Source organism: Salvelinus sp. IW2-2015, unplaced genomic scaffold (assembly GCF_002910315.2).
Source record: "Salvelinus sp. IW2-2015 unplaced genomic scaffold, ASM291031v2 Un_scaffold2621, whole genome shotgun sequence".
In the NCBI taxonomy this organism is placed as follows: domain Eukaryota; kingdom Metazoa; phylum Chordata; class Actinopteri; order Salmoniformes; family Salmonidae; genus Salvelinus; species Salvelinus sp. IW2-2015.
The window spans coordinates 49,681-62,912 of NW_019943929.1; the positions used below are offsets into that span (position 1 = coordinate 49,681).

At 41.6% G+C, this 13,232-nt stretch overlaps 1 protein-coding gene and 1 long non-coding RNA gene across 2 annotated transcripts; both read left to right on the forward strand.

The window, feature by feature from the left end:
• The first annotated feature begins 81 nt into the window (after positions 1-81).
• Positions 82-1,857, forward strand: LOC139025401 (uncharacterized). Its single transcript, XR_011476966.1, has 2 exons — positions 82-1,503; positions 1,582-1,857. It is a non-coding gene; the product is annotated as an uncharacterized lncRNA (long non-coding RNA).
• A 2,722-nt stretch (positions 1,858-4,579) lies between these two features.
• On the forward strand, positions 4,580-12,235 carry LOC112074406 (zinc finger protein 431-like). Its single transcript, XM_024141587.2, has 4 exons — positions 4,580-4,841; positions 7,878-8,534; positions 9,200-9,371; positions 9,698-12,235. Exons 2-4 carry the CDS (start codon positions 8,121-8,123, stop codon positions 11,056-11,058), a joined length of 1,947 nt encoding a protein of 648 aa, XP_023997355.1. The 5' UTR covers positions 4,580-4,841; positions 7,878-8,120; the 3' UTR covers positions 11,059-12,235.
• Positions 12,236-13,232: the final 997 nt, after the last annotated feature.

Sequence of the window (13,232 nt, forward strand, 5' to 3'; positions counted from 1 at the left end):
CTCTGTAGACTCTGGGTAAACATCACAGGATCCCTCTGTAGACTCTGGTAAACATCACAGGTCCCTCTTAGATCTGGAAAACATCACAGGATCCCTCTGTAGACTCTGGGTAAACATCACAGGATCCCTCTGTAGACTCTGGGTAAACATCACAGGATCCCTCTGTAGACTCTGGGTAAACATCACAGGACCCCTCTGTAGACTCTGGGTAAACATCACAGGATCCCTCTGTCGACTGGGTAAAATAGCCCACTTTGTATTCCATATACAGTGTACATTACATGGAGGCGGCAGAGGGCGAAGTGCTGCTGAATATGTACGACACAGTCCCCCTCAAGTAATATTGGTTAGTATTTTGTTACAATACGAATATCCGTAAGTGATTTTAATATGCGTTTGTGCCTGACCATGTCCAACGGGAATGTTTATTGGTGGCTATGTTTTGTTTTAAAGTGGCCATGTTTTAAATTACTAGCCTGGAATATATTGCCTTACGAGACTTTTGTCCATAGAGGGACACCATTATCAAGTTTCCTGCAGATTCGGTCATTCGGTTGCAGAGGAGTAACGTTTTAAGGGTTTTTCACTCAATTCAAAGTGGCAGAAAATCCATCATGGCGGCCCTTATGGTTCTCTGAGGCACATGTGTTCCTTTTTTTTTTTACCCCTTTTTCTCCCCAATTTTGTGGTATCCAATTGGTAGTCGTTACAGTCTTGTCTCATTGCTGCAACTCCCGTACGGACTCGGGAGAGGCGAAGATCGAGAGCCATGCGTCCTCCGAAACACAACTCAACCTAGCGGCACTGCTTCTTGACACAACGCACATCCAACCTGGAAGCCACACCAATGTGTCGGAGGAAACACAGTACACCTGGCGACCTGGTCAGCGTGCACTGCGCCCGGCCCGCCACAGGAGTCGCTAGTGCGCGATGAGACTGCATCGGCCAAACCCTCCCTAACCCGGACGACGCTGAGCCAATTGTGCATCGCCCCATGGGCCTCCCGGTCACGGCCGGCTGCGGCAGAGCCTGGGCTCGAACCCAGAATCTCTGGTGGCACAGCTAGCTAGACCACTGCACCACCCGGGAGGCCCGCAAATGTGTTCCTTGTGAGTAGAAGGATCTATATCCTGCATTTCATGACTTTAGGTCAAACGGGGTGAAGGGCGCGATCTTTCAAAGTTTGCATTTTCAATCTCTTGTTATAGCGCCACCGTCTGGTCAATCAGTGTGATCTCTAAAGGGCAGGACGCATCATTCACCCAAGTTTTGTCAAAATCGGGCCAGTGGTGTCGGAGATCGTGTGTGACATACCTGAACATGTACAAACGGATCAACATGGTGCTTTCAAGATAACTGGGAACTCTGTTGGGAGGGGAGGGGCAATATATTCCAGATGAGGTCATGACATCGGTGATCTATAACGGCTGAAACATGCAATAGGGGTGTGTTCCTATGCTTAGACGTTGCTGACTACTGACAGCTCTTACAATGCCTGGATAGGTAATTTCACTCTCAGCTTCTTACAATGCCTCTGGATAGGTATTTTCAGCACTGATCAGCTTTACAATGCCTGGATAGGTATTTCACCTATCAGCTCTTACAATGCCCTTGGATAGGTATTTCACCTATCAGCTCTTACCAATGCCTGGACAGTGTATTTACCTATCAGCTAACCACATATTGTTATAGCCTGGCGAGGAGAAGCTCTGCAGACCGTGTCCTGAAGTAATTTAGCCGCACTCTGTAGAGTTGCTATTTTCTCAAGTTTTCTCAATGAACTTGACATTCCTGGATTACTCATTTATATTAATGAAGTCTGATTCAATCAACAAATACGATGGTCCATTTTTTATTTTTTTTATAAGGTTAAGGGTCCAAGACTGTGTACATATCTGGGTGGCTGTGTTGGCAAAAATCACTGCATATTCATCGTGCCATGTAGGAGAGGCTGCCCGTTGTCACAGTTCCAAGACCAGTCAGTAAGTCCAGCTAAACCCCTACGTCAATTGACGCCGGTGGATCTTTAAACTGATCTTAGGTCTGCTTTAAGTGAATAAAACACGACGGATTGGTTCGAAACCAGTCATCGACTATTCAACAAACAATAAATCCTTTTCAACTTTCTTTGAATTGCCCAAGTCTTTATATATTTTTTTTTCATTGTGCATTTTGCTATTTGCCTCATGACTCTGCATACTTGTGTGACTAAAACTTCTTTACCCAACTGTGGGACGGCATGTTTGTTCCCACACTCAGGACTGCTACCTCTATTGGTCTCCCATCCTATTCTAATCACCTTCACCGGCTTTGTATTCATGTTGTACTGATGAATTTCTGTACAATATGATCTTGTTCCATCTGATGCACATTCAAATGTTTAAATCAACACTGGCAGGCTCTCCTGTAGCTATGTGGGCTTGATTGTATTACTGTTGATGATATCTGGAAATGTGCATGTACAGCCTGGCCCCTCTACTGTTGCTAGGCCCAATTCTGACTTGTGCTCTGATATCTGCTTCACTGATTTYTGCTCTCGTAAAAGCCTGGGTTTTCTGCACGTTAACACTAGAAGCTTATTACCTACAATGGATCAATTGAAAGTGCAGTTCCACAGCTCCAATCCAGATGTGTTGGTCATTACTGAGATGTGTTTAAAAAATATATATATTTAACCTTTATTTAACCAGGTAGGCTAGTTGAGAACAAGTTCTCATTTACAACTACGACCTGGCCAGGATAAAGCAAAGCAGTGCGACACAAACAACAACACGGAGTTACACATGGAATAAACAAACATACTGTCAATAACACAATAGAAAAAAAAGTTGGAGTGTTTTGAATACTGATGTTAACCTTTCTGGTTATAACCTTTTTTGGCACGACAGATCTTCCAACGATAGGGGAGTGGCAATCTTTACCAAGGATCACCTTCAGTGCTCGGTTGTCTCCATCAAGTCTGTCCCCAAACAATTTGATTTGCTGGTTTTAAGCATTAAACTTTCAAATAGCTCTTTGTTGACTGTTGCTGGGTGCTGTCATCCTCCATCAGCACCAGCCTGTACCCTACCTGCCCTAAGGTCTCTCCTGGCCCCTTACACTAAGTCTGAATTCGTCCTGCTAGTTGACCTAAACTGGGACATGCTTAAACCACCTGACCAAGTCCTAAAGCAATGGGACTCCCTAAATCTTTCTCAGATTATTACCAATCCCACAAGGTATGACTCCAAACACCCAGAAAATGCTACTCTCCTCGACCTTGTCCTCACAAATAATCCTGATAGGTATCAGTCTGGTGTTTTCTGTAATGACCTTAGTGATCACTGTTTTACAGCCTGTGTTTGTAATGGCTGCTCAGTAAAACAACCTGTCCTGATTTGTCATAGATGCTTGCTAAAAAACTTTAATGAGCAAGCCTTCCTTCATGAACTGGCCTCTGTAAAATGGTATAGAAGCAGCTTGATCCCCTCTGTTGAAGACGCTTGGACATTTTTTATATTTTCAGTGGTGTTGTTAACAAACACGTCCCCATAAAGAAAATTATAATTAAAAACCGGTTCAGCTCCTGGTTCGACCATGATCTTGCAGAGTTACTCCACCTCAGGATTTGCATTTGGCGAAAAGATCGGCACACGCATACTTCTTAACTGACTTGCCTAGTTAAATTATACAAAACATATGCATATCCTTGCTTCAGGTCCTAAGCTACAGGCAGTTACATTTGGGTATGTAATTTTAGGGGGGGGGGGGGAAAGGGTCCGATCCTAAGAGGTTTTAAACCGATGTTTAAATGAACCTGAATCTAGAAAATGAATGGTGAAGTCGCTTCTGGACACTGTAGATTCCACTCTACAGCAATCTTCCAGTCGATGACATGCACACAACCATTTGGTTGACGCATGCAACATTGTGATGAACGTCGGGAACGGAATCGCATAGGTGAAAGATATGTTCATTTGGCTCCCTGGTTTGCATACTGTTGCTACTSCTTTAGGAGCTCAAAACAATTATCTGCAGATAATTTACAAAATATTTATATAAAGAGGGTAAATCCTCAATGCAGAAACAAATAGTGGGGAGAGTGCGACAAGCTGATTTTTGTAGTGCTTTAAAAAGAGATCTAATTAGTCCAGGAAAAAATATATTTGAAGGCGCATTTCATGATCTGAGATAATGGTAGCCTGCTTTACATTGGAGATAAAACATCTTATGGTTGTAGGTTGATTTTGAAGTATTTTGAGAGAAGAGCTGTTTGCGAGCCAAATGAGCCGGCTCTTTTACTTGAACGGAGCCAGTGTTTTAGCAATGTTATATTAATAGTCCATGTTTTAATTCAAATGGATTACATATGATTATAGTAAATACATACCACTTTATAATAAGATCAAATACAAATCTCTTATGAACTTTGGAATTCCTTTTTACTTTACTAATTCTTAAGTGAACAAATAAAAATGCATCAAGTTTTACCTGAAGTGTAAGATTACAGTTACACGAAGCGTCATCCATGTATTTATTCAAAATAGAATATAAAAACTATGTCGATACTCGATTGCTGTGGCCTGCGTGACTGAACGTAATAACGTCAGTCAAAGCGGAAGTGGCTGCTAAAGATGGTAGCTGACAGAGTCGTGCTACGCATGTAGCCTTCAAGCGATATATTATTCTCTTAATAAACTAAATACAATATCCACAGGTCAACTTTGTTTTGACGTAAAGGATCATTAGCTGAAACTGAAGAGATATGGGTAGCTAGCTATTTACCTTTTCCATGTTTGAAAAAAACGGTGGGCAGACGCTTGGTAGCTACCTAACGTTAGCTGTTTTCTACAAGGTACCTGGTAAGTTGGTAACTTATGTTCTACAAGCGGATGTTTTTGTGCACCTATGAACGACGTAGCTGGGTTTTCAGCGTTCATATGACGATACTAATTCCAGTTTTGTGACGCGCAAATAAACACGGCAGTGTGACTGTCACACACACATTGTTGTTACTAACTAGTCCTTGGTGAACTTAGCTTTACACGTTAGCTAGCCATATAATGCGCCGTTGCAAAGATGAGTAGGTCAAATCAACCATAGTTTTATTTTCATGTCGATGCCTTTAAACGACATTTTGAAATGCGGCAATATTGACGTGACATGGGTGTTGCCAACTATTTTTAAGTAAGATTGGCTAGAGTACCACATACCAGTCACATACCAGTCACAATACACATAAAACCTAGCGGTCAAACAAGGAAAGTTTTTCCACCATTCACATTTCCCATAAGGGATTTTTAGAAACACTTAAAATAAGGGCTTTGTTTCGTGTAGGCGTACCCTGGCGTGACATTTTGATAACCTGTAAATCTCTTTAGGACAAGATGACTTATCAATATATTCTGCTCTATTTACTCTTAGTTTCAAATAATAATTCGTATCAAAGTAGATATGCAGGACTACAAGTCCCTGCAAGCTAACTTCATGTCATAGCTAGCTGACTCCTGTGCTAACAGGTATTGTGTCAATTTAAAACCTGCACAAGACAGTTCACAGAATTGTCAATTTAAAGAAATGACAAATTATTAATTACTACATTTAGCTAGCATTAGTTAATCCAAATATGATTACTTTTGCATCAATTCGGCAGGCTCATCCAGATCATCATGACATTTATAGTTCCTTATGATAGCCACATTAGCAGCTAACTAGCGTTACATTTTTAAGGGGTAAATACAGGCGACTAACGTTATATTGATAAGTCTCCTTGTCCTAGAGAGATTTACACTTATTAAAACGTGATGCAAGGGTACGTCTACACAAACACAAGCCTTATTTGAAGTGGTTCTAAAATCCCCTGTGTGGAAAAAGTTGTGGAACCATTTCCCTGTTTGAGAACTAGGTTTTTTGGGTATTATGACTCATACTGTGGCACTCATAGTCATAAAACCCGGAAATGGTTTCATAATTTTTTTCACCATGAATTTGTACATCTGGGATTTAAGAACTACTTTGTGTAGTCTTACCCTGGCGTGACGTTTTATAACCTCAAAAATCTCTACTGGACAAAGTCACTTTTATCAATAATTAGCATTGCTACATTTGGAGAGCAAATTGAGGCTAATATTTTGATCAAATTCACCTTGCCCTAAGATAATTACATGGCTATCAAAGCGTCATGCCAAGTTGAGCCTACACCAAACACAYAATTACTTTTCATTTTTATTCACCATGTGGAAACTGAATGGCGGAAAAACTATTGGAGCCATTTCTGTGTTTCTATGGTTATTATAACTGTCAACTGTGCCGGACTATTGGCTCCTTGATTAGTCGCTAGATTACGTTTTTACCGTTGCCGGGTGACGTCACAGAACCAATTTGCCTTATTGCAGCACAACTGTGTTCCCCGACGAGCGTTTTCTACCCCTCCCTTTGTTTATTTTCTGCTTCTCCAGCTCTCGTTTGCGTCAGAATTGAGTGGGAGAACTCGCTAAATGCTATCCAAACCATAGAAATCTTCAAAGGCAGCCTGAATGTAGTTGATTTTGTCCGTAGCACCGTTTCAATAAAAGTCAACTGGAGGTTCTGAAAACCTCTAATATAGCACATGTCGTTACACGTAGGCAAATCATTGCGACATGTTATGGAAACGCAGATATAGGATTTGACATGGTAATGGAACGGCAGATATAGGATTTGACATGGTAATGGAAACGGCAGATAATGGATTCGAATGCTGATAAGGTGAAGGCAGATATAGGATTTGACATGTGTATGGAAACGGCAGATATAGGATTTGACATGCGTAATGGAAACGGAATATAGGATTTGACATGCGTAATGGAAACGGATATAAGGAGATTTGACATGGCGTAATGGAAACGGCAGATATAGGATTTGTCTTTTGCCTAACTTTTTTGTGACAAATGATGAATAATAATTGATGATTGCCATATACATTTAAAGGTATGTGATGTCATCGTGTAACTTAAGCTCCACTCCACATTTTTAATTGTAACTAATAAAACATTTTATTTGCAGGATAAGTATTGTCCTGACTTTCAAGAATACTGAATTGCTTTACCTTGCTTTTTTCTGATTGGCTGGATGCAAGTTTCACCATCCAATTATTTCAGATCTATGGGAGTGCATTCTATCCATGCTGGCTTACCGGGCTACTGAGACATCGAACAGAATATGGGTGAGTAGGCGCTGTTACGGTGATGTATTACCCCCACACCAGGCGGGTCACGATGGCAGTTAATTTACACGTGACCGTTTAGCACAGTAATTAGGCTTCTCCGAGCTCTGATACTGCTGAGGGTCATTTAGTAGCCTACCAAACTTCTGAATCCCTGGTACTCAGCACTCTATTGTCCTCTAATCACTCTGACATCAATGCAAATGTGATCGAAAGTCTAATCAAACACTTCATGTTGAGCAACATTTCTATAGGCTATGTAATTCGTGAGAAAAACAGTTTTGATGGACTATTAAAAAGAGGAGGATCCCATCAACGTTAACTTTAGCTGGTGAACGGTTCTTGTGGACTAGGATACTAACGTTAATAATGAAAACATTACATAAACATACAGACTAAGGAAATACTGCTTCTCTTCTTATAAAGGGGCCTTGGACCACTCACTTACCTTTGTTGTGTAGTCGACAAACTTGGAATTTCTTCTTAATTGTCATTTTGCGACGCCATCAAAAAATTCCAACCAAACATCTGGATCTCACAAATAGTGGAAGCCTCTTGTGGCTGATCTAGGATCAGCCTACACCTAGATCTACAGTAGTTGCATTAGGTGATGAGAAGAGAACACTGGTAAATGTCGTAAATAATCATATTACACTGTCAATAGTGTGTTGTAATGTATCATTCTCTATTACAGGTGAATGGACTTCCTGCTGTCTTCTTCTACTACAGGTCATCTAAAGTGTATGGACTTCCTGCTGTCTTCTTCTTCTACTACAGGTCATCTAAAGTGTATGGACTTCCTGCTATCTTCTTCTACTACAGGTCATCTAAAGTGTAGGACTTCCTGCTATCTTCTTCTATACAGGTCATCTAAAGTGTATGGATAATGCTGTCTTGCCATTGACTGCATTGTTGTTGTTCCCAACAGCAGGACAACATGAGTGGCGAGAAGGAACATTGTTGGATGAATATGAACAGAGTTTTATTTACTCTAACTAAGGAACACTATCTTTACCTGTGTGAACGTTGTGGAATTGATGGCTCCCAAGTTAAAGGAAAGCACCATCGCTCATTGCGACGTAAAATCDTGGAGGAAATGTGGGWAAATGCAGAYTCAGTCAAWTCGGAGGAGCAGGGAATGTCTTGGTTACTCCGACTGAAAGATGACATCAGAAAGATACATGAAGAATCTACTGTGGCACCCATGAGTCCCAGCCAGTCTGATGATGACGACGATGCTACAACCTGCGGCGAGGAATGGGACATGCAGGACAAGGATTGGTTTCCTAGCAACGGGCTGGAGGCGGAGTCATCTCCAGAGAGCCACACCCCAGAGCAGAGGGAGAGTGGTGTGAGTACATCCCAGTCAGAAAGTGTTTCTGGTTCTCAACAGTCTGTCTTGGATTCTTCTTGATTCAGACTCCTTCTATACTGTACATACATTGGAGGAGAATATCTGAGGTTCCTTCTCTTGGACTTTCTCCTCCAATGCTTTTTGAGGAGGCAGAATAGCCCGATTGAGGAATCAAGGAAAGACTTGAGATTTCAAAATTCAGTTTGTCAAGATCACGTTCAGTGCTAAAATGCCAGCTGAGAAATAGCGCTCAGATTCTTTTTTTAAACATACCCAAGAAAAATGTCCGCCTGTGCAACATGAACCTAGTATAACCAGTTCTGTAGTCTGTGCAGTAGACTTAATACATTATCACAGCATATTGGCTATGTTTGGCCTGCCAATATTGTTCTTCTCAGACCATATTATATTTCAAAACTTGAGCTATGATAAAATAGATCAGTTGATGTATTACTTGCGAGGCAGAGCTGAGCATAAATTGAAATAATGTGCTTTTATTTTATTTTACTTGACTGATGGTACCGGCATGGTGACCACTTCTTTAAATAAATAGGAGTACAAGGCTTTATCGTTGGCATGGTGACCACTTCTTTACAAGTAGGAGTTTTTCCCTCCCTGCTTCATCTAGTCTCTATTTCTGTCTCTATTTTTGGGATTTCCAGGACAAGCCTACTTCGCCACCTTCCTCCCTCCAGTCCTTGGGTTGTACCTCTCCCAGGAGCGCCTTATTTCGGGGTCTGAAGAGGGCGTCTGTGTGGCTGGACGACTGCAGGAAAACACCCGGGCTGAGTGGAACTGTGAGAGGAGATGAGGAGGGAGATTTGACTGATCAAAGTAAGTAGGAGGTTTTAGTGGTGTGTTGATGTATTAATAATGTGGTCTGGAGGGTTAAGGGGTGTGTTGATAATGTGGTCTGGAGGGTTAAGTTTTTTTTTTGATGTGTTAATAATGTGGTCTGGAGGGTTAAGGGGTGTGTTGATGTGTTAATAATGTGGTCTGGAGGGTTAAGGGATGTGTTGATGCGTTAATAATGTGGTCTGTAGGAGGAAGTAATATTGTTTTGACAACACAGCTGTGTGATTCAACTTCTCTAGGACTGATAGTTTATGATGAAGACTTACACTGTATTCACTGTTTTATAAATTGTATTGTTTACACAGGAGAGAGACATGACTATCCTGGATCCTCTGGGGCGCCTCAACAACATCCTGATGCTGACAAGGCAGAGAAAAGTCTCTCCAGATCAGAACACCTCGAGAAACATGAATGGAGACCCACAGGGATGAAACATCACCGCTGCTCTGACTGTGGGAAGAGTTGCAAATCTTCATCAGMACTAAAAAAACACCAGAGAATCCATACAGGAGAGAAACCTTATAGCTGTTCCCAGTGTAGGAAGAGTTTTKCTCAGTTACAAGAACTGAAAGTACACCAGAGAACACACACAGGAGAGAAGCCGTATAACTGTGATCAATGTGGAAAGAGTTTTTGTTATTCAAGCCAGTTTAAAGTACACCTGCAGAGACACACAGGTGAGAAGCCTTATAGCTGTTCAGACTGTGGGATAAGCGTTTGTACCTCAAGTCAGCTGTTATTGCACAAGCGAACCCACACAGAAGAGAAGCCTTACAGCTGCTTACTGTGTGAGAAAAGATTTTCGTCAAAATATAGTCTGAAATTACACCAGCGGGTCCACACTGGAGAAACAAATTATGGCTGYGATCAGTGTGAGGAGAGTTTCACCTCGTCGGCAGACCTCAGAACTCACCAGAGAATCCACACKGGAGGGAAACCTCACCTCTGCTCCCAGTGCGGGAAGCGCTTCCGCCAACAATCGGGATTGAAAAGCCACGAGAGGATTCACACAGGAGAGAAACCTTTCCAGTGCTCCCACTGTGGGAAGACATTCAGCCACAGGGCCACGTTTAAAGCACACCAGCGGACTCACACTGGAGAGAAGCCTTACCAATGCTCCCWGTGCAGGAGGAGTTTCTCCCAAATGGGCCACCTGAAAGTACACCAACAGACGCATGCTAAAGTGAGGTCTCACCTCTGCCCGCAGTGTGGTAAGGGCTACTACTCTCTAGACATCTACAATGCACACATGAGAACACACAACGGGGAGAAGACTCACCACTGYGCCGACTGTCCCAAGAACTTCCTCACCCTGACTCAGCTCAAAACACACCAGCGGACACACACAGGAGAGAAACCGTACGTCTGTGACCAGTGTGGGAAGAGCTTTGCCGAATCGGGAAGCCTGACTCTACACCAGCGATCGCACACCGGGGAAAAACCGTACCCCTGCTCTGAGTGCGGGAAGAGCTTTGCTCGCTCCGGGGCACTGAAGAAGCACCAGCTTACACACACTGGGGAGAAGCCTTACAGCTGTGGTCAGTGTGGGAAGAGGTTTCCCAGGTCAGATACTCTGGCTACACACATGAGAACACATACAGGAGAGAAGCCCTATAGGTGTGATCCATGTGGGGGAGATGGTTCTCCTATCATAGGTGCCTGGTGAAACACATGAAAACACATGTAGGAGATACACCAGCCTCGAGCGACCAATCACCCTAGCCTCGGGGTTGAATGACCTATCCATCAACCAATCACACCAGGCCTAGGGAAATGTGAACGCATGGTAGCAATTGAAAGAAAAAAAAGTTGAGGACACAACAGTTCACCTGACACAAGACTGAATCCAAATATTACTGTTGATTGGTATTTTCTGTACTTTAGGCCACATTGATAAACATGTTACTGAACAGCCATTGCGTTCCAATTTCAACCTGTATACTGGTATCAGTGTAATGGGTTAATGGCATATAATAATATTATTATTCTATATTGTTATTAATAGTGTTCGTTGCTGAGTGTTGTAACATGGTGCCAATTTCAAGGCCATATTTCTTGAAATGATTCAGAATGTGTTGACCCTGATTTGTTAGATACTCCCCCCCCCAGCATTTACAAGCTGAGTTATGTTGTTGACTTGATTATACATTTAGGACGTTTCTAAATATCTGTTTTATACCAGGTTCTAACATGCATCCTTTTGTCCTGATCTTGTCCACATTCTGATTGTGACCACATTTAAGACGGGTGTAAACTATCAAAGGACACCATTGGATCGGATCTTCCTGCCTACCCCCGGAGGTATTCAGGCACACATTGTGCAGATGGATCTGGACAAGTGGAACCATTTTTAAAACATCATATTATTCCGACCCTCTAAAATTCATTGACAGGTGTCACCATTTGACTTATAGCATCAATGTGTCAATAAACTCAAGTAGGCAGGATCGATGTGTTTTTAAAAATATTATTATGAAAGAGTACCTGTCAAATAACTTGCATTCAGGTAGGGACCAGGAAATCTGGTCACAATGTGGACACAGTGGACGGATAAGAGACCACAGTTTAATACATGTGTAGACTATGTCTGAAAATGTGGGCACAATCAGAGTTATATTACCAAGTATAAACAAATCTGGGCCGTCGTCCCACATATATATATTAAAACTACAGTCAGTTGTAGTCCCAAATTGCCACTCTATTCACTAGGACATATCATATATAAACACTACAGTCAGTTGTAGTCCCAATGGGAACCTGTTTTCTTCAGGAATATCATATATAAAACTACAGTCAGTTGTAGTCCCAAATGGAACCCTATTCACTAGGACATATATATAAAACTACAGTCAGTTGTAGTCCCAAATGCCACCCTGTTCACTAGGACATACACTACTGTTCAAAAGTCTGTGGTCACTTAGAAATGTCCATGTTTTTGTCCATTTTTAAAATAACATCAAATTGATCAGAAATACACTGTAGACATAGTTAATGTTGTAAATCACTATTGAAGCTGGAAACGGCTGATTTAAAAAAATAAAAAATAAAAGGAATATCTACATAGGCGTACAGAGGCCCATTATCAGCAACCATCACTCCTGTGTTCCAATGGCATGTTGTGTTAGCAAATCCAAGTTTATCGTTTTAAAAGGCTAATTGATCATAAGAAAACCTTTTTGCAATTATGTTAGCACAGCTGAAAACTGTTGTCCTGATTTAAAGAAGCAATAGAACTGGCCTTTAGACTATTTGAGAATCTGGAGCATCAGCATTTATGGGTTTGATTACAGGCTCAAAACGTCCAGAAACAAACTTTATTCTGAAACTCGTCCGTCTATTCTTGTTCTGAGACATGAAGGCTATTCCATGCGAGAAATTGCCAAGAAACTGAAGATCTCGTACAACACTGTATACTACTACCTTCACAGAACAGAGCAAACTGGCTCTAACCAGAATAGAAGCTAACACAACGTGCCATTGGAACACAGGAGTGATGGTTGCTGATAATGGGCCTCTGTACGCCTATGTAGATAATCCACAAATAATCAGCCGTTTCCAGCTATAATAGTCATTTACAACATTAATAATGTCTACACTGTATTTCTGATCAATTTTATGTTATTTTAATGGACAAAATGTGCTTTTCTTTCGAAGCCAAAGTTTTGAACGGTAGTATGTGTTTATATATAAAACTATAGTCAGTTGTAGTCCCTTATGGAACCCTATTCACTAGGACATATATATATAAAACTATAGTCAGTTGTAGTCCCAAATGGAACCCTATTCACTAGGACATATATATATAAAACTACAGTCAGTTGTAGTCCCAAATGGAACCCT